The sequence below is a fragment of the Dama dama genome, chromosome X (assembly GCF_033118175.1).
Source record: "Dama dama isolate Ldn47 chromosome X, ASM3311817v1, whole genome shotgun sequence".
In the NCBI taxonomy this organism is placed as follows: Eukaryota; Metazoa; Chordata; class Mammalia; order Artiodactyla; family Cervidae; genus Dama; species Dama dama.
The window spans coordinates 121,474,025-121,501,169 of NC_083714.1; the positions used below are offsets into that span (position 1 = coordinate 121,474,025).

Sequence of the window (27,145 nt, forward strand, 5' to 3'; positions counted from 1 at the left end):
GTACACTGGGGGCTACTACTTAATTTTTAAAATCTCTACATCTGAAATTATATAAATACCTTATTTACCCATCTGGAAAAAACAATGGGCAAAATAACATTCTAATAAATGAATAGACCATTCAGAGTTTTATGTATTAATAAAAGAGAATTGAATATATAAACATGTTATTTTCAGGATAAACTAAACCAAATCTTTTAAGCATTGAAATAGTTTCATTTTAACTATCTTAATGAAAACTTTTATTGACTATCTTCTGTTTTGTTTTATTAAGCAGTGCATAATAACTAATCAACAATTTTATAGTACTTTACAGTTCACAGAGTTCTTTTCATATAAAAGATCTCATTTAGTTAATCCAACAAAGCTATGAGTTAGGTGGTAGTATTGTATACATGTTTCAAGGATGATGAATTTGACTGACCTACCTGATTTTGCTAGTGATCACAAAACCAGTAGTAATGAGTTAGGACTGAAATCCAGGACTTTGGACACTAAAACATAGTGTAATTTAAAACTTTCTTAGTTTTCAGGGTCATCATTATAAGCATTAATTATCATTGTTTCATTGTACAGTTACCTGATGCTGAAACAGCTTCTCTGCATGGGTGCCAAACTGAATCTCAGAGACAGAGTTTGGGGTGACGTAAAAGAGATTAGTTTTATTGCTTTGCCAGGCAAAACTGTGTGTCCTATGTGGGGGGATTGGGTGAGGAGTTTTATAGAAATGGTTCAAGAGCTGGGTTGCTGATAAAGATAAGGGTGTGTGCAAGGCCTGCATTTCTTTAATCTGGCCTCAGGGGTCTCCTGATGAGCTTCTGTGGATCTTGAGGTTATCAAACCTTGTCTCTGGAATGAAGAATGCCTCATCAAGTAGTTAACATCTTCCATTTGTTGGAGGTTTTAGTTCTGCAGAAGAGCTCAAAGATATTGTCATGTGTATCCCTTGCGGTGGAGCGAAGAGCCTGCATCAAGGCTGCTCTGCTGTTTCTTGACTGCTCCTCCCTTGTCTTTGCATCCCCTCCCTTTCCTGATTAGCAACTGTTCAAACCTGACCTTTGGAACACAGGGAAAGTCATGGAGGCTGAATGAAGCCTATTTCCTACCAACAAGAAATAAGGGACAGAGAAAGGTTTTTGTGCCAGGATCCCCACAGGGTCCTGCTCAATTTCATTGTGCACATGGAATATGAAGTTCAGTACTGATCACTGCGTCTTCAGTTGAGACCCAGATGAAATAGTTAATTTTATTTCAGAGGCAGGTTGTTAGATAAATACTTTAAATATTTAAAATCTAACTCAGTGCAGTGAGATGCTTACACCATGAGAAGAAAGTGAAACCTAAGCCAACTGTAGAAACAGCAAATTCCCATCTCTCCTCGCCTACTCACTATGGGGCCATATGCTTACTGAGTGTAAGAGTGGGCAGATCTCAACAGTATGTAAGTCAGTCTCTAACCTCTCTCTCTTCCTCTCTCCTTCTTTGTCTCTCAGCATATACAGGTGACTTCCTATAGGTTATATAATGTATGAGACCGTTTACTGCACCCTTGTCCCTTCAATAAGTGACCCAAGATCATGATGTTTTCAGATAGCTACTTTTACATTTATTGTCTCTCCCCTATTATCTATTGCTATTTGTTGTTGTTGTTGTTATCAACTCAGTTACTTCTAGTTCCTCTTATTATTCTTTCCCTGTGAACTCACTGCAATTTAGCAGGGGAATCAAAAGACCAAATACATATATATATTAATTCACCAGCCTTGGATAATATTTGATTCTCAATGTTTAGCTCGGATGTCAGAACAGAAAAATATCTTCCATATGTCATGACTTTCAATGGTAGTTTTCCCTCACTGATCAGAGGCATCTTTTTTTGTTCACTTTTGGATTCAAGGTTTATGTTTTAATAAATAAAAAGAAATAATATTCATTGATGTGATAGTAAATGTTTAACAGCATGTACTCTGAGAGAAGAAATTAAAAGCCCTGACTTGACATGATGTCAGACATAATAGAATAAATAACCTTAAGAGCACAGATGATAGTTAAACAGGAAGTGATAACTTTTTACTATTTATTTTAGTATTTATTCCCTTAGCAGCTTTGCTTAAGTGGGATTTTTCAAGAAAATTAAGTCCTATAGAAAATGATTTAAGACCTATTTTCTTATTTTTATCAAGGATGATACATATCTACTCCATTGTAGATGGCTAGGTAATTCATTGCTTATAATGGATGCCTTAGGCTCTGGTCCTGGACAATCAACTTCAGCATCAACTGGATAATTGTTAGAAGTGTCAGTTCTTGGGCCCCACCCAAGATCTGTTGAATGTAGAACTCTGAGGTTGAACGCCAGCAATCAGTGGTTTAACTAGACTTCCAAGTGATTCTGATGGCCCCAACATATAAGAACCACTGCTCCAAAGGATTATGATAAATTATCCCCCCAATCCATTGAGAAAGTTTGACCTGGGACCTTTGAGTCCTCTGCCTCCAGCTAGTGGAAAGGGAAAGAATGTATGGAGAAACCTCACTCAATTTTTATAAGGATCAGCCCAGAACTGACAGATATTACCTCTCCTCACATTCTACTGGCAGTAAGTTCTTATGATTATCCAGTGTTACACTGGAAGTGGCTTAGATCTGTTCCTAAGGACCTATTAGCAAATTTTCAGGCACTTTGTGAGCTACTTGACGTTCTTCTGGTAACTAAAATTGGCTATAGTTGGACCATCTATACCACAGAAATTAGCAAACACTAAAATCAATTTGTTTCTTTGTTTTCCCCAGAGCTACTTGTTAACATATACACATCACTGACCATATACAGGCTTGGCTGACCCTACTGCAGCTAAAATGACCCTCCAAATGGTCCTGCTTTGAACCAAATTTGCTGAGCCTTTATACTCTCACCTTGATCAGCCTTTGAATAAGGGCTGCCCTGGGAAGGGCAAGTCCTTAGGCAAGGCAGATCACCACAGCAGAGACAGTCCCGGAAGGAACTGGCTCCTGACACCTGAAGGATGTCTACTGGCATCTTCTTCACCATTTGGGACAAGAGTCCTTCCTTAAAGTGGACTCAGAGGCTTATCTCCACATGTACCTCAGCCCCTCCTTCCAAGTGTTGCTAATAGGATTGATCTGGGGTGAGCCAGGGCAATAAGATACTTTTAATGTCCTCTTGAAAATTCTGGTATGCAGCCACACTAGATACTGTTTAAAACAGTCAAGCCAATTGCTGAGATGACATTTTTTGTTTATTTGTTTTGCTTTCAATAATGTTTGCACTCTACGTCCTTTCAATGAAATTGTGCCTGGAGCAAGAGCCTGTATGCAGCAAACAATCAATAAAAATTTGTAGTGAGGTTGGTTGAAGTATTTAATTAAAATACCTTTGAAAGGAATTCCACCTAGAAAAGTTAATTTAGAAGTAAAATACAATAGAAATACAATAATGTATTCACAAAATAAATTAATAACTTGGTGAATTAAGTTACTGCAAGATGTTAATCGAATAAATAACATGCATGCTTTTCTATTAAAGAGGAAGTTAGAAGATCTGAGCTCGGAGTGGAAGGCGGTAACCCACTTACTTCAAGAGCTGAGGGCAAAGTGGCCTGGCCCAGCCCCTGGATTGACAGCAATTGGAGCACGTAAGTATGCTGGATCGCATTCTCTGTGGCTTTGGACATTTGCTCAAAAGCACAACAGTGAGATGCTCCCTGGGTTAAAGGGAAAATGAGTTGCAATGCTGAAAATAGGAATAAACTTGGGTTATTTACATTGCAAAATGTCTTAGAGCTAGGTTCCTTGGCAAGAGACTGATCGAGCTTATGGAGTCACCAAAGTATTTAGGAGTGTGCTCTCCAGAAATGTACCTACAGTGAAGAAAGACCCCTAGCAGAGATAACAGAAGGGCCTGAGGGGCTGCAGAGTGATTTGACTGCAAGAGAGGCCTCAACCCACCCCACAGGAGCCTTAGGGCTGAGTGGGTTGTCCAGAGCCCTCCTGAATTGCAGGAACAGAGCTTGGCCTTTGTATTCCTGAACCAGCCAGCCTTTGTCCAGGGGCTGCCCACTGGAAGGAATAGGAGATCTTAGAAGAGTCTTCTGGGGCCAAAGGCAATTCTCAGTAAGGAATACCATCAACTGTCAGTGCTTCCAGTCTGAGGGATAGGTGTGTTGTTCCCAAAGAGGGAGTCAGGGTAGAGCCTCCAAGACTAAATATGTAAGGACCCCATCTCAATGAATCCTATATCCTTTAGATAATCTTATTCAAAGATGCCTACACAAGGACTTCCCTGGCCGTCCAGTGGTTAAGACCGTGTGCTTTCACTGCAGAGGACACAGGTTCAATCCCTGGTCAGGGAACTAAGATCCTGCAAGTCACGCAGTGTTACCAAAAATATAAAAATTCCCCAAACCACAGAAATACACACAGTCCTCCTAGCACTTCCCTCTGTTCCATCTGAAGACAATCTTAAGAGCTCTTCCATTTTTAGTTCAAGAAAAAGGAAAATGGACCATGACTACCACCAAGTAGACTTGGGGGAAAAATGTTTCTTCATTTAGCTATAGTTTTAACTTTTGTTTTTACTGCATATTTTCAGTCTATTCTTTTTCACCTTCTATTCATTTCTTAGTAGAAGGTATGCATAAAATCTCATGGCAATGTTAAGGCTGGCTTTGAGCCCCATGGGCAAGGAGCCAAAAAATTTTTCTGCTATACCAATTCTGTAATTAGATAGAACTTAGAAATATCTTTTTTTTCCTGTTCTTGTTTTTTGCTTTCATTTTTTTTTCCTTTTCTACTTTTCAAAGATCAGATATTTGCAGTATTTAACTATGGTTCTTCAAGTAAAGTTGATTTTTATTTCATATCAATTAAAAATATATCACAATGGAAAGAACACCCAAGGTAGCACAATGATAATTCAGTAGAAGGCATAAACAGCGCTTAGGTTGAAAGATGCTCTATAATCTGGGAACAGTGTGTCTTTTGTACCTCTGGGGTTTCTAAGAAGACATTAGAGTTAAATTTGATATCAGATACTTAAAAAAGATGTGCGAGCATTCTTTCTTCTTCCTGTTTTTTTTTTTTTTTTTTTTTTTGGTCAATCTGGGACACTAAAATTGCTCTATCAGTGTTTATCTTCAATTAATTATATCAGGTTTATTTCTTTTTATGACCTGTAATTTTTGGTTCCCTCAGCACACATGCATAGTTTGTCCCTATGTAATCATTTATTGGTGTTTGTTCTCTAGCTTTCTCCTGATATTCAGTCTCAGATTCTCTAACTCTGTAAAGAGATTGGGTTCCAATAATTTGTTTTTATTGAACTCTGACATAATTATGGGTTTATGCTCCTATTTAAGCTACTTTCACATGGTTGGAAGTTTTGAAAGGCAGGGCACAGAAATCTATTTAACCTGTAAAGTTCTGAGATGTGACTATAACAGTTCTGTTGGAGAATAGATTCAAAGTTCCAATTTTGGTTTCCAGAAACATATTTAATTCATCTACTTAATATCTATTGAGTAACTTCTATGTATTGAACATTATACTAGGTGCTGAGACTGTGGCATAGAGTAAGTTAAGTTCCCTCCCCTCATGAAACCCTTCTAGTTGACCTTTGAACAACATGAGTTTGAACTATGCAGGTGCACTTATGTGCAAAATTTTTTCAATAATAAATATTCCAGTACTACATGATCCATGGTGGGTTGAACCTGTGCATGTGAAGGAGCTGCCTAAATGGCAGAAACATGAATACACAGAGCAGACTGGATTTTCAACTGTGCAGTAAGTCAACCCTAACCCCAGTGTTAATCAAAGTTCAGCTGTAATCTGACTGGAAGAGAAACAGACATTTCTCCAAAGAAGACATACAGATGGCTAACAAACACATGAAAAGATGCTCAACATCACTCATTATCAGAGAAATGCAAATCAAAACCACAGTGAGGTACCATTACACACCAGTCAGGATGGCTGCTATCCAAAAGTCTACAAGCAATAAATGCTGGAGAGGGTGTGGAGAAAAGGGAACCCTCTTACACTGTTGGTGGGAATGCAAAATAGTACAGCCACTATGGAAAACAGTGTGGAGATTCCTTAAAAAACTGGAAATAGAACTGCCATATGACCCAGCAATCCCACTTCTGGGCATACACACTAGGGAAACCAGATCTGAAAGAGACACATGCACCCCAATGTTCATCGCAGCACTGTTTACAATAGCCAGGACATGGAAGCAACCTAGATGCCCATCAGCAGATGAATGGATAAGGAAGCTGTGGTACATATACACCATGGAATATTACTCAGCCGTTAAAAAGAATTCATTTGAATCAGTTCTAATGAGATGGATGAAACTGGAGCCCATTATACAGAGAAGCCAGAAAGATAAAGAATATTACAGCATACTAACACGTATATATGGAATTTAGAAAGATGTTAACGATAACCCTATATGCAAAACAGAAAAAGAGACACAGAAGTACAGAACAGACTTTTGAACTCTGTGGGAGAAGGTGAGGGTGGGATGTTTTGAAAGAACAGCATGTATATTATCTATGGTGAAACAGATCACCAGCCCAGGTGGGATGCATGAGACAAGTGCTCGGGCCTGGTGCACTGGGAAGACCCAGAGGAATCGGGTGGAGAGGGAGGTGGGAGGGGGGATCGGGATGGGGAATACATGTAACTCCATGGCTGATTCATGTCAATGTATGACAAAACCCACTGAAATGTTGTAAAGTAATTAGCCTCCAACTAATAAAAAATAAATAAATAAATAAATAAAAGAAGAAAAAAAAAGAAACAGGATGAGCAAATAAAGAAAACAGATACTGTCTCAATATTGTTCAGAGTTACAGAGTTCAGTCCACAGATTGATATCAAATGGGCACTTGTTAAAGATGCAGAATGCCAGGCCCCACTCCAGACCCAGTGCATCAGAATCTACATTTTAATAAGATCCCTAGGTAATTCATCTGCACGCTGAATTTTGAGAAGCACAGTTATGGAGAACAGGAAAGCAGGATAAGAGGGAGTGAGCAGGAATGAAGGCATGATTGCCTGAAGTTGGGTCAATGAATCTTTTCTATTAAGCAAATACTTGAGAAAGCTGATGGAAGTGAGGAAGTGAGCGAGGTACACATTCAAGGGAGAGTGTTTCAGGCAAAGATAGGACAAAAAACAGAGGTAATGAGGGTACTGCAAGCACAGTGGGTCGACCTCCTGACAGACCAAGGAATGCTGATCCCTTTTGTGCGTTAGCAGCCAATTTTTATAGGCTCAAGACAAAGAAAATTCCTGCTGGAAGGGTGGCATTAGGTGATTGATTAGGGTGGATAATTTTACCTAATATGGGGTCAGGGAGCTGGCCAGTTTAGGTGGGGCGAGGGGTCTCACAGCAGTGATTGCTATGTGACTCAGTCAGTTTTGGAGATGACCTTGGTACGAGGCTCCATATCTTGGGCCTGGTATAGGGCTCCCCAGAAAGTAAAAGTGTCAATCGTTCAAGTCGTGTCCAACTCTTTGCAACCCCATAGACTGTAGCCCCCCAGGCTGCTCTGTCCATGGAATTCTCCAGGCAAGAATACTAGAGTGGGTTGCCATGCCCTCCTCCAGGGGTTCCTCCCAACCCAGGGATCAAACCCAGGTCTCCTGCATTGCAGGTAGATTCTTTACCATCTAAGCCACCAGGAAAGCTCACTTGCTATTGATCAGAAAGCCAGCAATCTGGGGAGACAGAGAACTCATGTCCCCAAAAAGCAATTCTGACAATTCTGCTCGGTCATGACAGTTTTAAGGGAAAAGGGGAAATAATCTCAGTTAATCATTGGAATGGGGTGTCAGAGTCCTTGCCATCCTTCACTATGTGCAGGCTTGGCGACGTCTTGTGGTCTTTGTTTAGATATTATCTTGTTCACACAGTTTGTTCACATGGTTTTTTTTTTTCATGAGGTTACTGAAAGCAAAGCTAGAGAAGAGACCTGGTCATCTGTTAATTACTTATTCTTCATTTCTACTTCTTTGATCTATGGAAAGAACCAAAAGTTAGACAAGGTATTGTATGATCAAAAGATGTGAAAGATGTGCTCAGGCCAGTGATGATTAGAGCTTGGAGGTGCCTGGTTTAAAGTTAGTGACAAGACACGAGGAGACTCCTGCAGACAGCTCTTTTCTGCCAAAAGCTGCTTATAAAATCAAACATTCCTTTTTCCTTAATGTGGTAGTTTAAACATCAGAATTAAGAATTGTTTAAATTTCTGGAAGTCAGGAATATAATCTGAAATAAGTACAATATAAAAAGGGGAAATATAATTTGTAATACAGTTCTGTTATCTGATTATTATTTCATGTACTATATTATAATACAATATGATTCATCATTCATCATTGTAAATTTTTTTCCCATTGTGCTCCTACTATTATTCTAGTTGCTTTTGTATATATGCTTTTCTCATCAAAATAATTGCCAAGCATGTATGGTTATACACAGTATTTTTAAGGTAAAGATCACAAGACTCGGAAGGGAAATAGATGAAGGCCACACAGCTGGAAAGAAACAGAGCCAGGATTATAATCCAAGTGTGTCAGGCTCCAAAGCCTGTGTTTCATTTTGCTGTGCCTTGCGCTATCTCTCTGTCCAAGAACCTAATGGAAATTCTAGATAGGAAGGCAGTTAGCCCATAGTTAATGTTATTTAACTTAGTCTTAGATGTATGAGGAGTAAAAGTGAGAAATGTTTTTCTGTCTTCTCTAATTAAGGAGTAGAAGAAATCAGTTTACTGTATTCAAATTTCTTAGAATCAAAGAACTCTGAGCCTAGAATAACCATTGGAAGTACCTAGTTGAATGTATTTCTTCTATATGTGTGGAAATGGAGGCCCAGGGACCTTTTTAAAAACACTAAACCAAGCTCCTTTATGATTTAATTTATGTAACATGATGAGGTGGTCCTGCCTGAGCTATATAAATTGTTTCAGGCTGCAAGACAAAGAGGCACACTGGAAAAAAACTATTTGCAGTTGTTGCTAAGATACCTAAGTATATAATTTTTCTTTTTGTTTAGTCGCTATGTTGTGTCCACCTATTTTCAACCCCATAGACTGTAGCCTGCCAGGCTCCTCTGTCCATGGGATTTCCCAGGCCAGAATACTGGAGTGGGTTGCCATTTCCTTCTCTAGGAGATCTTCCTAACCCGGGGGTCAAACCCATGTCTCCTACTTGGCAGGTGTATTTGTTACTTCAGTTTTCTATCTCTGCATTAAAACACTCCAAATGTAATGGCTTTAAACAAGGGTTATTTGCTTGCTTGTGATTTTGTGGGCCTGCAGTTGGGCTGTGGTTCACTTAATAGGTGTTCTAAAGGTCTTGCTAGGGGCCATTATTGTAGATATGCAGATTGCATATTGTAGATATTGCAGAACTGCAATATGCAGTTATTTGGAAACTCAACAGAAACTAGATGGATTCCCTCAGATAGCTGACAGCTGGCTGTTGGCTGGAGAACCTTGGTTCTTCACGATACCTATCATCCTCCCATAGGCTGGACTGGATTCATTATATGGCATTCTCAGGGCAGTGTTTCGAGAGGATGAGTGAAAGCTACAAGATGTCTTGACACCTAGACTCTGTCATTCATACAACATCACTTCTGCTACATTCTGTTGGTCAAGGCCAGTTTTCAGTCCATCCCAGGCTCAAGGGGTGGAGAAATAGACGACTTCACCTTTTGAGGGGAGAGCTGTGATGTCACTGCCAATGGATGTGCATACAGGGAAGAGATGGCTCTATTGTGGCCATCTTAACACCCAAACCACGATATTGAGGAAAAGGGAAGAAAGCGGAGGTGGAAGCATTGGTGTATGTGCAGAGTCCTACATCAGTGACTCTCAAACTACACGGTACATCAGAATCACCCATTTCTTACTAAAGCACAGGTTGTGGGGCTTCAATCCGGAGGTCCTGATTCAGTAGATGTGGGGTAATGCTTGAGAATTTGCATCTCTAAAAAGTCTCCATGTTGCGCCGATGTTGCTGGTCTTGAGACTGCATTTTAAGAACTACTGCCATAGGCCTATGATCAATGAGGAAGGAGTTCATCCCTGTTTCCTGGCTACAATGTAGCATGGAACTTGAGTGAGAGCCAATGCTGTGGACGCCAAAGAGAATTCCAGTTGTTCCAGCACCACCCCCACCAGAACTTTGGAGCTTGGAAGTTCAAAAAGGCGTACAGCATGCTAAGCCTTAGCAGTATTTGCCTAGCAGAGCAGCTTAGACCTCCCTGTGGGTGGAATAGCCATGCTTATATGCAGCTCCCCTCAAGACTCTTGTAAACGATTAGGTAGGCAGGACTTTGCATGGGCCTGAAGGCCTGCTTGGCAGATGGAGGCAAAGAGCTGACAGATCTAGTTGTAAATGTCAGTGTGAATCCTTTCTTACCCACAAGCTGCTGGGTCTGGGAACATTCACATTCCACTATACCCGATTTAGCATTTCTGAAAGAAATTGCATATAGAACATGCTTTATGTCAAGACTCCAAATCAGGATATTGGAGTTCTTCAGATTTCCCAGGGTAATAACTGGGAATGAATGACCATTGTATAAATAGACTCATAGAAGTGCCAGTTAATAGAGGTTTCTGGTTGATTAAACACTGGTAAAGCCATCTCTTCCTGTAATTAATTTTGGAGAGAGCCATTCTCAAGTGTAATTAGGCAAGTGCTGTATTGGAGGTCAAGAAGCCTAAATTCTAATCTCAGTTGTGCTACCAACTAGATAAGGGATCGATGCACTCTCTTTGTAGAGAGTCAGATAGTAAGTATTTTCAGCTTTGTGGTTCTTGGGATCAACTTTGTCACTGTGTACTAAAAGCAGCCAAACCATAGATAATATGTAAATCAACAGGCATGGCTATATTCTATTAACAGGCTACTTACAGAAACCAGATAAGAGCAGGTGGGTCAAATTGGGCCCTTAATGGCCTACCCATGGCCCCTCAGCACTTGTCCTTCTGGTAAACCCTCAGGCTTCTGAAGGCAAGTACCTATCACTCTGCCCAGGCACTTTCTCTTGCCATAGAAGAAGCTCACTCACTTGCAGAGGATGTGCTAGAACAGTACTCAACCACTGATGGAGAGGAGTTGGGATAAATAGCACACCCTCTTCATTCCTTGGTTAGGACAACTCCAGGGCTGAACACCAGAAGTCTTCAATGAGTTGAACCACAGTTGGCTATAGTGATGACCTGTTTTATTAGCATGCTCTGTAGAGACTTCCTTCCCATTCCTATTCATCTCTTTATTCTTCCACCACAGCTTCCTGGTGTCATCTGCCAATTATTGTTGTTTAGTTGTTAAGTCATGTCTGACTCTTTTGCGACCCCATGGATGGTAGCCTGTGAGGCTCCTCTGTCCATGAAATTTCCCAGGCAAGAATACTGGAGTAGGTTGCCATTTGCTCCTCCAGGGGATCTTCCCAACCCAGGGATCAAACCTGCATCTCCTGCTTGGCAGGTGGATTCTTTACCACTGAGCCACCAGGGAAAACCACCAAACTATTTGTATGGCAACCCACTCCAGTATTCTTGCCTGGAAAATCCCATGGACAGAGGAGTCTGGGGGGCCATACCCCATGGAGTTGCAAAGAGTCAGGCATGACTGACTGACTAACACACACACACACAATCAAATCCTTGTTTTATAGTCTACTTCCGAATGAATCTAAATTAATACAAAAAGGCTTATAATTAGTGCCATGGTTGTACTTTTTACATGAGTTTTGTTGTGATTCCCATTCTGTAGCTGAGAAAACCAAGCAACAGAAGAGTTTGTCCAAAGTTACAAAGCTAGTAAGTGGCAGAGTGGGTATTTGAAGATACATCTCTGTAATGCCAAAGCTTATGTTATTAATCAGAGCAGTGTATTTCAAGCAGTGATTTATTTATCATCTAAAGTTTTGAAGGCTGTACTTAAATATCAAACACATATAGCATTATTTCTACATTTATGATTTGCACTTCACTTGCCTCTCTAGAGTTCAATAAAGCCTCCCAAGGCTAGTTCAGTTATCCTTTAAGTATCTAGGCAATTTGATGAAAACATGTGGTTAATTGGAACTTAAATATAATCTTGGCATACTGTTTATTTGTTTGATTTAAATTCTGAAAAAAAATCATTTATTATGAAAATGACCTTTGTTTGTCTGCAGTGATCATGAGATAAGGAGGGAAGGAAGTTGTCAATTAGTTCTCACATTCTTACTCCTCTTTTGGGTCCTCATCCTTCTCAGAAACACAAAAAGGATTGCCACCCAGACCCTTTCCAGTTTTGGCTGGGCTTCCAACTGTTAATTCTGCCTCAGCTGAACCTTTCGGATAAGGCTCATCAGTTTCAGCCAAGTCTTTCTCTGTTTCATTAACAGATGACTGTTTTATTGAAAACACTTAGAAAAAGGCTATACCATACTCGGTTTTAGAATTAAAGCCTCTAAACCTTAAAGAAGAACTCCCTGAAAGTCTAAAATCCTAGGAATATGATTTTATGCCAGAAAAAAGGAGGTCCCCTAGTCAATTATGATAACAGGATAAGAAATGAATTTTTGACCCTTCCCAAGAGATTTCAAAGCCCTGAGCAACTACAAGACCCTCCAGCTCTTGGCAGGAATAAACTAATTCATTAATTAAATCTTATTTTTATATATCAATGAGGTGAGAATGCTTGAAATTATGAGATAGAAAGGAAAGTGACAACAGTAAAGCCTGACTGCTGAGTCCCCAGTGCTGCTTACACTGATGAGAATGAAGTCTTCAGATGTAGGCAGGGGGAGTCTTTGGTTCCAGGCCAGGTTCCTCAACAAAGTTCCCTAGTTCACAGGGAGGGTATAACAGTGGTGTCCTTGTTAATATCCAAGACAGTGATGGATTGTGAAAACCAGAGTATTTAGATGTTAATTATCCATGTTTGTGATGATGAAGTTCCCTTTGTTCTTCCTCTCTTAACCTTTTGGCAGTTTTATGGCTTGGTTACCATCTCCGGTTAGGGCTGAGCTTTGGGGTCTGCACTGGCAAAGGAAGAAAAGCTCTCATCTATCATTTCTAATGCTTGTTGGCAGCTTTCCTGGAAGTTTCTGTGCGTTGGGGGTGGAGAGTGTAGGAGAAGGAGGAGAATAACATCAGTGGTTGAATAAAGTATTCTGATCATTGGGGATTTTTCAGTTACTCATATCCTGCATTTTTATAGAAATAAAGGGTTTATTACAGTTAAATTACCATAGCCTTCTTTTATTACTTAACTCCTTCCCAAAAAGGATCTTTGCTGGAAATCATTATAGAATATACCGTAATGTTGTATTTCTTCTCAAGCTATTATCAAGGAGAAATTAGGACTCTTTAAACACATTCAGGAGAGAGTAGGCACCCCACAGTCCACAAAAGTTAGGCTTCTCCCTGTATTCCTAATATTTTCCAAAATTTCACTGAATCATTTTGAAACCAAATATAACTTAACCCTCAAAGAAAGAAGATTTCAAATGGAGGAAACTGTAATAGTTTGCACTTAAACCATAGATTCTAAGATTGTAGCCTTTGAGAGGTCATTCATTCTTCCTCACTATCTTCAGGAAAAGCTCTTTCTCTCTCTCTCAGGAGCAATCTTAAGGTTAACTGCATACTCTTAAAAATCAAGTGTGGGTGGCATTCCCCCACTGTTGTTATACTCAAAACCATCTTTCAACTGCCTAACACAAGTTCCAGTTACTGTCTAAATTACTTTCTGAGTAGGAAAAGTACATTTTGACATTATTCAAAGTTTGTTACCTAATCTCCCTTCAAATTTCGTTTTTCTGGCACAGATCATGTGAGTCCCCATAGCCTGTGAACTACAAAAAATGCTGTCTCAAATGTTTAAACCTCTCTGTGTCTCAAGTGTTTCAACATCTCTGTGCCCCCGCTTCTAACATCCCAAGTGTGTTTTCCATACTTTTCTCTGTTGTGGGCTGCAGAACTGGATCCAGTTCCATAATTGCCATTCTACTCACAGCTCAGTTACATCACAACGTCAGCATTCCCTTTTCTTACCTTCTCTTACCTTTATACGGTGATATTGTTTTGCCTGCTACAATGTTCTGTTGGCTCCTACTAAATTTGACAGCTGTTTGAGGACCTGTTTTTTTTTTTTTTTTTTTTTGCCACATTTTAGCTTAGCCAGTCATGTCTTTCTCTGTGTGTGTGTGTGTGTGTGTGTGTGTGTGTGTGTGTGTGTGTGTGCATGTTGTCGTATCTGACTCTGCGAATCCCTGGACTATAGCCTACCAGGCTCCTCTGTCCATGGGATTTTCCAGGCAAAAATACTAGAGTACACAGGGTTACAAGAGTCAGACATGCACACATGCATGCCTACTAGTTAACCAAACGGAGGTGAAGTATAAGGGGAGGGATGTATGTTCTGGAGGTTAAGAGAGAGGTCCAACCTAGAGATGCAAATGTGCAATTTTTAGCGTAGAGTTGAGTCATGAGGTGGTACTAGTTAAAGCCAAGCAGTGACTATAAAGAGAAAAGAGAAGATACCCAAAGACAGATCCCTGAAGGACTTCACTGGTGAGAAGTAAGGATTATAGTAATAAGTTCTGAAGTTGGAAGAAAACCAAGACAGAAACCTGGAAGCCAAGTGAAGGAAGTGAGTTAAGAGGAAGGAATTGATAAACTGTTTCAAATGTGCCCATAAGTCTAATAAGAGAGGGCCGGAGAATCACTCTTGAATTTAGTGAACTTGGGGAAGGTGATAGAAGGATACAATGCATAAAATCAAGGAACCCATATATCCAACAGTTCACTCAGTGTCTGTACTCAGGTGTCCCCCAGACTCTTTGAATCCACCATGTCCACAACTGAACTAGGGAGCTTCCTCTTGCCCCTTTTCTTGTATCTCCAGGCAAGAATGCTGGAGTGGGTTGCCATTCCCTTCTCCAAGGGATCTTCCTGACCCAGGGATCGAACCCAGATCTCCTGCATTGCATGCAGATTCTTTACCATCTGAGCCACCAGGGAAGCCCTTCTATTTCTTATCTCAGGCAATAGCAACACCATCCAATCAAGCCAGTACTAGTAAGTGATCCTGGAGGGAGACCCCCTTTCCCCTCACTTTCCTCATTGAATCAACCACCAAATCTTACTGATTGCAGTAATACTTAAATATCTTTGAAGTTATTTTGTCCATCTGCATCCCTTCCACCACCATCATGGATGCCTGGCCTCCTAATTGATTTCATTCACCTCTCTCTAATCCATTCCCCATAAAAACATATTCCATAAAGAACAATCATGCAAAGTATAAACCTCATCCTTTTATAATTCTGTAATGGTGCCCCCACTGCTTTTAGAATAAGTCTCCAAATCATTAACATGGTCACCAGGTCTTAGACGATGGTTCCCCTGCTTACCCTTCTTGTTGCACTGTCTGCCTTTTTCTTCAAAGTCCAACCCTTCTGGCTTTCTTCAGTTCTTTTAGCAGGTCTGCTTTTTCCTGGGCTCGGGGTTTCCACACTTACTACTCTCATCTGGATGATCTCTTTTCTTATTCATCCTTTAGATCTCAGCTGCACAGGCTCTTTCTTTGAGGTATTATATGACAAGGTATACCTTTTCTCTTTCGTATCCTTGCCATTATTTTGATTAACTATTTGTGTCTTTATTTAAAACAGACTCTAAGTTCCAAAAACATCCTATTTTATATCTTGCTTATCAAAACATGCCCTTTTGTGTACACAGCTTTTATTCAATGATAAGCATGTGATAGTGTTAAACTCATATATTTTGACTAGATTAACAGTAGTTTTAGAGTTGGATCAAGTACATCAATCTCCTATGTAATTATAATGCCAGAGAGACTGTGCTTATATGGTTGTCCAACTGTTTAGGAGCAGAATCAGGACTCAAGCCCACTTCTCCTGAGTTTGGTTTCAGTGCTTGTCCATATTCTTATATATATCAATTTGTTTTTTGGCTTAGACATAGCTGACAGATACATTCATCTGCACATCCTCAATGGTAAATCCTAAGTTTTTTTTACAGGCTGCAGTATTGATCAAATAGAGATGTGCTGTGGCTTTGATGCAAATCTTATAGCCTAAATCATTCCCATCTCATTCCTTAACTCTCATTCTTGACTGTGCCTTGATATCCAATTTGAGAACCTCTACTTTATAGTCTAACATCACATGCTATATTCCTCTTAACATTTATACAGTTTATTTCTTCTCTCATCTTCAATATTTTAAAGAAAATATGTTCTAATCTCCTTTTCCAAAGTACTTTCCAGCCTATGATGAGTTCATTAAACAGACATTCCATGTAGCTATTCTAATATTTATGCAAGATTGCTAACAGCACTAACTCTACCAGTGCCTAAATTGAATTATAACCTACCATAGGAGAAAAGTCAGAACTTTAACACCTTCAATTCTTGCTTTTGAGATAGTTCTCACAACTTCAAAAAATCATTGTCATCCCACATTAAAAAGCAGAAGCTAAATAACATGCCACTAGAAAAGTGGGAGACTTTATTAAAATAAAGTAATTGCCACTGTCACTTCAGTTTCCCAGAACTGTTCTTTCTTCCTGAAGAAATTTATGGATAAAAGATATAAATAAACTTCCTATGTTTACTATGGATTCTAAGTACAGGAGGTAGTTTTCCTTCTCGTGTTGAAATGAGTGAGAATGTTGTTTCCTTGATTATTAGTATTTTTTATTGGAGTATAGTCGACTCAATGGACATGAGTTTGGGTAAACTCTGGGAGTTGGTGATGGACAGAGAGGCCTGGCGTGCTGCAGTCCATGGGGTCACAAAGAGTCGGACACGACTGAGCGACTGAACTGAACTGATAGTTGATGTACAATGTCATGTTAGTTTCAGGTGTACATCATGGCAATTCATATGTATATATATATTTTTTTTTCCCTCAGATTCTTTTCCCTTATAGGTTATTATAAAACATTGAGTATAGTTCCCTGTGCTATATTAAAACATTTAACCCTATGATTTGGTGATAAGCATTTTTGCTTGCTAAATCCAACAAGACCAAAATAGGAGCCCTATTATTTTTCTTCCTGATTCTTATTTGTTTAAGGTAAAACATGCCTCTTTCTTTTGAACCTGCACTCCATGTTTAACAAATAAGGACAGGACTCAGAACGGAAGCATGCACTCAGATTTGAGGTTTTTTTCTCAAGGTCAGGACCCAGTTTCACAAGAAATTTTATTTTTTCCTGGTACAGCTGACATCCATTCCCACCAGCTGAAAGACAAACTTGTCTAATAAAGCTTTCAGATTCAGTTTGCTCTCTGCATACAGCTTGAGGATCTCTGGAGGTCATTCACAGCATGTGCTGCAATCCCAACAGGGAGAAGTAATGAAAAGATTCTGGTTAAAAAGCTGACACTATCCCTTCTAACCTCTTTGAATGTGAATATAATAAGCAAGTTTATAGACACAAATCTCTATGATTCTGGGGATTTCCATCTTGATCTCTGACTCCAAGGGACATTTGAATGCATGGATTTGTATCTATTATCTGGGTGAATAAATGCTTCATATTGAGCATATTGAAGAAAATGTGCTTTACAACAAAGATCTGATGTAAATCAGGCAAAACAACATTGTCACTCCATGTTTAACTCCCTTAGAGGGTCTCTGAGATCTCACAGTCTGGTTCTATTCCAGTAATACCTAGGTATATCAGAGCTTTTTTTCAAAAATAATACCTGCTTTCATTTCGATTATTCCCCCTGGCTTTTGCATTGACCTGAACACACCTAATATTTATCTTAGAATAACATGCATTAATACCTTGCTCTGTACCAGGCATTTTGCTAAATATCCTTTATGGATTGTTCCATTTAATCTTACAACAGCCTTATAAGATAGGTTCTACATGAATTCCTTTTTTCTTTTTGTTTACCATAGGAGGAAAGTAAAGCTTACAGAGTTGTTATCCCAAAGACTGTCATATCCTAAGGAGGCACAGTACAGCACAATATCTCCCTAAACTCCATACCTGTCCTTAAATCTTTATGTGAAACATACTTGGTCTTAGTAGTACAGGTGATGTAATGGACTCCACAGACCATGGAATCGACTCTATTGTAGCATTCATACTTTTGTAATGCATTTTCCAAGTGAATTCAAGAACCATAGTCCTGCTTATCCCTATTTTCTTCTCTTGTATGACATCCAAATCTTATATTAAAGCCATTCAGGTGAACTTAAGTCTTAAACAACAGCACCCTTGATGCTTAGTACTAACCTTGTAGATATTGAAATGATTTCAGTAAAAAGCAATATATAATAGCTTTTTTTCTCTTTTTCTCTCCTGCAAGATAGGGCCATGGGAATGGGGGAAAAAAACAAGCGTTGAGATGGTAAACCTGATTATCCCACGGTGTTACTATTGAGCTTTATTTATTCTCCCAGTTCTATATCTGTCAGCCCAAGGTCAAACAACCAGTACAGTGGCAGAATTATAAAAAGTAGATCTGGGAGAAGACCACAAGGCACTATAGGTCTAGTGCCCTGCTACAGTTCAAAATCAGTTAAAGAAATCTATTTAAACAGTGCTTCATTTCATGTCCTCATAGAGAATACCACAACCCCCTTGGTAAACCCTTCTCAGTGTACATGTTCAGAGGTGACTTTCCAAAAACACTGCATAGTCTTTTCTTTGTTCAGTTGCTGTGGTGAATAAGTGGACCCCACTCTTCGGCATGAAATAATCAAGATGCATATTGCCTTGAACTTCATCCAACCAAGCACACAAACCAGAAACCTAGGGTTCATCATCTCTTCTAGAGATCTCCCTTCTGCCCTCACTGCCATAGTTTGGTCAGTCATGTCTGACTCCTTGCAACTCCATGGACTGTAGCCTGCCAGGCTCCTCTGTCCATGGAATTTTCCAGGTAATGTCATAGATGCCCCAACAGTATGTCTCCATACCTCTTTTTGCCACTGCCCATCTCCAATTTCAACCAGTCCACTGCCCTCCTCCTTTTCATGCTTCACATGGTAGGTCTTCTTAAGATTTCACTTGAAAAGAGTTAAATGTTTAAAAAGCACTAAAATCCACTGGACTAGATGATGTTGAAATTTCCTTGAAAATAAAAGGTGAAGTTAGCAGCCTTGTTAGAACTAATCAAAATGGATCTTGCTGACCCCTCTACTAGCCAGTGCCCCACTTAAGCATGTTCCTGCTGCTGCTACAGCATGCTCCTAGACCAGAGTATATTTTTCACAATTGGATAAATCTGGGGCATTATAGTAAAAGCCAGTGTGAGAAAGGCAGTGGGTGCAAGTGGATTGAAATGGATGAGCAGGCAGAACTGAGTGGGCAGAAAAGAGGAGCACAGGAATAAGCCATACTGAGATGCATGCTCGAGGAATACACTGGCAGGAGCAGAGGAGCTAAAGGAATAAGCCAGGTCAGACTGCCATGTGAATATCAACAGAAACAAGCCATGACTACAGTGAGTGAAGCTGGAAATGGGGAAAACAAAATGTTGAAATCTGTATGCTGGTAAATAATAAAAAGCTTTACAAGTTTATAATACCTACTGTGATCTTAAAAATATCTTTCAAGAATGAAGATGATCTTGTTGCTATAGTGGGGGAACTGTATAAGCGGGGACTCGTAATGGAAGCTTCATTATTCCTATTTCTAGTCTCTCCTTCTAACTATTAATAGATTGGAGAGAATAGGAACTTATTCACCAAATCATAGCATATTGCAACTAAGAGATGCCTTGTGAAGTTTGGAAGCTGTAATTTGGGACAACTTAAAAATCCTTATTTGTATAAAGTAAGTTACTAGTTTAGGAGAATTTACTATTTCAGTGAGAGGTAAAGGTTAATGACATAAATCACTTCAAGAGGGTTTTAAATCAGGGGCTGGCAATTTTTTTTTAATGTAAAGAGCCAAATAGTAAATATTTTTGGCTTTGCAAATCAGAAAGTCAACTCTATTACTGAAGTATAGAAGCATTCATAATCAGTATATTCATAGATTAATGAAGGTGATTTTGTTCCAATAAAACTTTATTTTCAAAAATGAGTGGTGGGTTGGATTTGTCCTGAGGACTGTAGCTTATTGACCCCTCTTTTAGATAAAAATTTACAGATAGGTTCATAGTAATTAAGAAAGATAATGTGGATTGTTGAATGTGTTTCTCCAATCCTTTTAAAGCTTCTTCCCCCCCACCAAAAAAAATAAAGCTTTTTCCCAAGAGAAAAATATTTCTTATCAATAGTGTTTCTAATGCTTACTCAGAAGAAAGAATACCATTTGCCCAGCATAGAATGGAAATTTGTAAAGCCTTCATAGTAAAATAAAGAGATGGTGTGAAACACTTGGTACAACTATTAAGGTTCCACTGTCATTTGGAAAACATTTAGGGACTTACATAAATAGAATTAAACTAAATCATTTTGTTCGTATTTTGGGAGCATTTCCTCATCTCAGCAACAGAAGCACCATAAAAGGAGGATTTTAGGGTTATTTTTTTACTATTATATAAACATATATTTTTAATTATTGAGGTACCCTTATGTAGATATTATTAAGTAGAGGTAATAATTTCAAAATCATCTGGAATCAAATTAGTGCTTACTCTTGTAGGGATGGCAATGTTATACATCCCTTCTAAGCTTGTTTTGAACATTGAAACCACTGGTACACTTCTACAAAGATAGAATGGTCTTCCAAAGAAGTATAATAGATGAGCAGAAAAGCCCTATCATAATGCCACTCAACTGACTACCACTTAAATAATGAACTAGTCGGAAAGAGATGAAGTATGTAGTTAGAGTCAGCAGGAGATGTCACTCTCAGGGAGATGAGAAGCCACTTTCCAATATCCTCTCAGTTACTGGTGAAATTCTTTCTCCAACTGTTAGTTGTCATTTTATGTACTGGAGAAGAACATCTTTTAAGAGAATTAGAAGACAAGACACAAACTGGGAAAAATAGTATTAGCAAAAGACACATCTGATAAAGGACAATTATATTAAAAACAGACCAAAAAAAAAAAAATCCTAAAACTCAACAAACAGCCTGATTAAAAATGGGTCGAAGACCTAAACAGACATTTCACTAAAAAAGATCAACACATGTCATATTAGCATGTAAAAAAATGTCCCACCTATAGATCATCAGGGAAATGCACATTAAAATAATGAGATACCACTGCCCGCCCATTAGAATGGCCAGAATCCAAAACATTGACCACACCAAATGCCAGTAAAGATGTGGAACAATAGGAGCTCTCATTGATTGATTACTGATGGGACTGCAAATTCTATTAGTTCTTTTGGAAGACAGTTTGGTGGTTTCTTTACACTAGAAAACATACCATACTTTTACCATATAATCCAGCAATTTTCTGCTCCGTGGGATTTTCCCAAAGAAATTGAAAACTTATATCCATATAGAAGCCTGGACCTGGATGTTTCCAGAAGTTTTGTTCATAATTGGCAAAACTAGGAGGCACTCAAGGTGTCCTTCAGTAGGTTAATGGGTAAATAAACTATATTACAACCAAGCTAGAGAATATTATTCAGCACCAAAAAGAAATGAGCTCTCAAGCCATGGAAAGACATGGAGGAAACTTAAATGCTTATTACTAAATGAAAGAAGTAAAAACAAAAAAATAAGTGAATCTGAAAAGTCTACATACTGTGTGATTCCAACCATAGGCTATTGTCGAACAGATGAAGGTATAGAGACACCGAAAAGATCAGTGTTGCCAGTGGCCCTGGGAATGGCATGGGGTGAGATGAGCAGGCAGAGCACAGAGGAATTTTAGGGCACTGAAAATACTCTGTATGATACTATAATGATGGATACATGGCTTTATACATTTGTCCAAACCCATAGAATATACAACACCAAGAGTGCACCCTAAGGTATACTTTGGGTGGTATACTGTGGACTTCAGATGATTATGATGCATCAATGTAAGTTCATCCTTAATTTTTAAAAATGCACCATTCTTGTGAGTGATGTTGATATTGAGGAAAGCCATTGCATATATGGAGGCAGGGAGCATACCTCTGGGAATACCTCTGCACCTCCCTTTCAGTCTTCCTATTAACCTAAAAGTGCTCTAAAATATTGTCTTAAGTTTTTTTCACTTCAAAGAAAGCATTTGGTATGCATTAGTATCATCAATTTATCAATACACTAGTAAATCAACAAATAACTTATTAAGCCTTACTATGTGCTATGTTGTATGCTATATGTGAAGGATATAATATTGACCATGAAAAACACAATTTGGGGGCTCTCAGAAAGTAAGAGAATTAAATAACTACATTTTACAAATACTAAGATATAGAATATTATGGGAGAATCATAATTCAGTCTGGAATGGGAGAGTTGGTAGATGGAAAATTCTCTAGAAAAAAGATATGAGATTTGATATCTTTGATATGAGATTTGATATCTTTGATATGAGATTTGAAGGATACGTATGTGTACCTCGGCCAACAGATGGGGGCAGGGGTGGGGTCAGGTGAGGCAGTGTGTTCTAGGCAGGAGAAACGGCAGAAGTAAAGACTGGAAGCAGCAAGGATCCTGGCATTTCTTGAAAAATTCAAGTATGGACAAAGCATTGAGTTGGGTGAGGAGCAGGTGAGAAGGGATATGTCAAGGAGGAGGTTCTGAATGATGCTGAAAATACCACAGCCTTAAAGTGTTCTTTAAGGATTGTTAGAGAAATCAATCACATTTTATTTGGAGGACAACTGAAAGCCCCTGGAGCTTTTTGAAGAAGCCAGTGACATGATGAACTTGGGTTTAAGAGAGCTTGTTCTGCAAAAGAGTAGAGGATGACTTAGGCAAAGGTAACACTGGAGGCTGTGCCAGTGGTCCAGGTGAGAAAGAGTGATGACGTGAACTAGAGAAATGAGAAAGGGAATGAAGATTAAAAGGAGACTAAAGAGATCCTGGGTGGATGGTGGTGGAAATTACTAAACTGTGGATGATGAGTTCAGTTTTGGACACATCAAGTTTGAGCTACTTGCAAGACCACTAAGTAAACTAGCCATATGAATCCAGAGAGAGGTTCAGGCTAAAACTATAGATACCAGACTTCCCTGGTGGCTCAGACGGTAAAGCGTCTGACTACAATGCGGGAGACCTGGGTTCGATCCCTGGGTGGGGAAGATCCTCTGGAGAAGGAAATGGCAACCCACTCCAGTACTCTTGCCTGGAAGATCCCATGGACAGAGCAGCGTGGTAGGCTACAGTCCTTCCGACACAACTGAGCGACTTTACTTTTCACTTCTTTTGTCTCACTTTTTTTGTCATGGATACCAGAGTTGTCAGCATGTACAGTAAAATATACCTTAAGCCTCAACAGTGACGATCTTCTAGGAAATACATGTAGAATGAGAAGAGGGCTTGGGACAGAATCCTAAGAATTTTCTACATTTGACATCCAGAGGAAAGTAAGCCAGTGAAGGAGACTGAGGAATGGCCAAAATCAGAAATAGAGAACCAGAGGGAATGAAGCTAGACTTTCAAGAAGTTTCTCTTTAAATGGGTAGACGAAAAGATCAAGGTGGTGGTAAGATTCATCCATGGTTGTTTTGTCAGAAAGGTTCTCTGAAAGTATATTGAAAAAAAGGAATTAATAATAACTAGAAAGTGTAGTCAGTAATGGTTCCAGATTGGGCTGAAGTGATGAATCACGGACTCTAAGCTGAAGAGGGCAGTAATTGAGGAGTACAGATGGAAAAGTCAGGAGAACAGATATCTCTAGGCAGAGAGAATAGGTTGTGCTGTGGTGGGGGACACAAGGATGCACTCCAAGGTATTGCATTCATGCGTGTGTGCTTGTCATTATCTGAGTCACTTGTCGTATCTGAATCTTTGCATACCTGTGGACTGTAGCCCGCCAGAGTCTTCTGTCCATGGGATTCTCCAGGCAATAATACTGTAGTGGGTTGCCGTTTCCTACTCCATCAGGGCCCATTCAGTTCAGTTCAGTTCAGTTCAGTCACTCAGTCATGTTCAACTCTTTGTGACCCCATGGACTGCAGCATGCCAGGCCTCCCTGTCCATCACCAACTCCCGGAGTTTACTCAAACCCATGTCCACTGAGTCGGTGATGCCATCCAACCATCTCATCCTCTGTCATCCCCTTCTCCTCCTGCCTTCAATCTTTCCCAGCATCAGGGCCCGTTAGGTTTGCAGAAAATGTGTTGTCAAGTGACCCTTAGTCCAGTGATGTTTGCATTCATCTCGCATGGAATCTGGATCACTTTGCCAGCTTCAAGTTTAATAATCCTCCCTGCCCCCCAAATCTTTGCTGCATATCTGTCTACCCATTTTTCTTAACTGTCTTCTCCTCAACAATTTTCCTTAACTTCCTCTCTACTGCAAATTATACTCGGAACAAGACTGGCGCCACTTTCCAATGATTTTGATGTCAGGGCTTGGAGTGACAACTCCACGTGGAGAACTTTGAACCTCCTGCTGACTCATCGTTTGCTTTAAAACAAAAACAAAAACTACTCCTCTTCTTCCTGAATCCACTGGGTAAATTTATGCTCACAAAATAGGCAAAACCTCTAGAACAAAAACCGTGTGAACATCAGAAGTCTTGGTCTTGCCTTGATTTCTAGACTCAAAAGTATCACAGCAGTTTTACAAAGAGGAAGAGGTGAGCTTTTGAAGTATGTTTTTGTCATTCAATCCAATTGTGAACCAATTTATTTTGTGGTTTAAATGTAAGAACCATGAATTGTCTTTCCAGTGGATTATCATCCTCAGTATTTCTACCTATAAGAAAAGAACAAAGATATTGTTTGAGAGTAGAAAATATTGCAAGGATAGAAAAAAAATCAGTTTAAAATGTGTCTTTGGAAGTTTGTCACACAACCCCTGCCTCCAGCTCTGCTCACTGAAGAGTCATTGTTTCCATGAAACAAATTGGTCAGTTTCATTTTGCTTCACCTATATGTCTTTTCGAGTCTTTATATTTCATTCAAATATGTCTCTTGTCTCCTTTGATTTTTGTCTCAGCCCTTCATTTTTTTACTTCTTTTGTCATCCTGTATGACATAAAAAAAAATCTGCCACCCTAAATCCTTTAATATATTTGTCTTACTGGCATTTATGTTATGAGTTTCTATACTGTCTTCCTTGAAAGTGTTAGTCGCTCAGTCACGTCTGACTCTTTGCAACCCCATGGACTGTAGCCTGCCAGGCTCCTCGGTCCATGAGATACTCCAGGCAAGAATACTGGAGTGGGTAGCTATTTCCTACTCCAACTTTATGGTTTATTTGCTTCTTGAGGTTAGATTAGATTATGAATACTATAGTAGATCACTTCATTCCATTTTTATGTAGTTTTTACCTAACATTCTCAGTATAATATAGATATATTTTTTTAAGTCCTGTTGCTTTTATTTTTTCTAAATATTTCTCAGATTTTTTTTTCTATCTTTTTTTTTTTTTTAATTAGTTGGAGGCTAATTACTTCACAACATTTCAGTGGGTTTTGTCATACATTGACATGAATCAGCCATGGAGTTACATGTATTCCCCATCCCGATCCCCCCTCCCACCTCCCTCTCCACCCGATTCCTCTGGGTCTTCCCAGTGCACCAGGCCCGAGCACTTGTCTCATGCATCCCACCTGGGCTGGTGATCTGTTTCACTATAGATAATATACATGCTGTTCTTTTGAAACATCCCACCCTCACCTTCTCCCACAGAGTTCAAAAGTCTGTTCTGTACTTCTGTGTCTCTTTTTCTGTTTTGCATATAGGGTTATCATTACCATCTTTCTAAATTCCATATGTATATGTTAGTATGATGGTAATGTTCTTTATCTTTCTGGCTTACTTCACTCTGTATAAATGGGCTCCAGTTTCATCCATCTCATTAGAACTGATTCAAATGAATTCTTTTTAACGGCTGAGTAATATACCATGGTGTATATGTACCACAGCTTCCTTATCCATTCATCTGATGATGGGCATCTAGGTTGCTTCCATGTCCTGGCTATAATAAACAGTGCTGTGATGAACATTGGGGTGCACATGTCTCTTTCAGATCTGGTTTCCTCAGTGTGTATGCCCAGGAGTGGGATTGCTGGGTCATATGGCAGTTCTATTTCCAGTTTTTTAAGGAATCTCCACACTGTTCTCCATAGTGGCTGTACTAGTTTGCATCCCCACCAACAGTGTAAGAGGGTTCCCTTTTCTCCACACCCTTTCCAGCATTTATTGCTTGTAGACCCTTGGATAGCAGCCATCCTGACTGGCGTGTAATGGTACCTCATTGTGGTTTTGATTTGCATTTCTCTAATAATGAGTGATGTTGAGCATCTTTTCATGTGTTTGTTAGCCATCTGTATGTCTTCTTTGGAGAAATGTCTGTTTAGTTCTTTGGCCCATTTTTTGATTGGGTCATTTATTTTTCTGGAATTGAGCTGCAGGAGTTGCTTGTATATTTTTGAGATGAATCCTTTGTCTGTTGCTTCATTTGCTATTATTTTCTCCCAATCTGAGTGCTGTCTTTTCACCTTACTTATAATTTCCTTTGTTGTGCAAAAGCTTTTAAGTTTCATTAGGTCCCATTTGTTTATTTTTGCTTTTATTTCCAATGTTCTGGGAGGTGGGTCATAGAGGATCTTGCTGTGATTTATGTCGGAGAATGTTTTGCCTATGTTCTCCTCTAGGAGTTTTATAGTTTCTGGTCTTACATTTAGATCTTTAATCCATGTTGAGTTTCTTTTTGTGTATGGTGTCAGAAAGTGTTCTAGTTTCATTCCTTAACAAGTGGTTGACCAGTTTTCCCAGCACCACTTGTTAAAGAGGTTGTCTTTTTTCTATTGTATATCCTTGCCTCCTTTGTCAAAGATAAGGTGTCCATAGGTTCGTGGATTTATCTCTGGGCTTTCTATTCTGTTCCATTGATCTATATTTCTGTCTTTGTGCCAGTACCATACTGTCTTGATGACTGTGGCTTTGTAGTAGAGTCTGAAGTCAGGCAGGTTGATTCCTCCAGTTCCATTCTTCTTTCTCAAGATTACTTTGGCTATTCGAGGTTTTTTGTATTTCCATACAAAT

General features: G+C 39.3%; 1 protein-coding gene across 1 annotated transcript in view; it reads left to right on the top strand.

Annotated features, from left to right (window-relative positions):
* DMD (dystrophin) overlaps positions 1-27,145 on the top strand; it is a 2,165,569-nt gene that overhangs the window by 1,424,442 nt on the left and 713,982 nt on the right. The window contains exon 49 of the mRNA XM_061137756.1: positions 3,548-3,656. Within this exon, the coding sequence (XP_060993739.1) occupies positions 3,548-3,656 (109 nt within the window). The remainder of the gene's footprint in view (positions 1-3,547; positions 3,657-27,145) is intronic.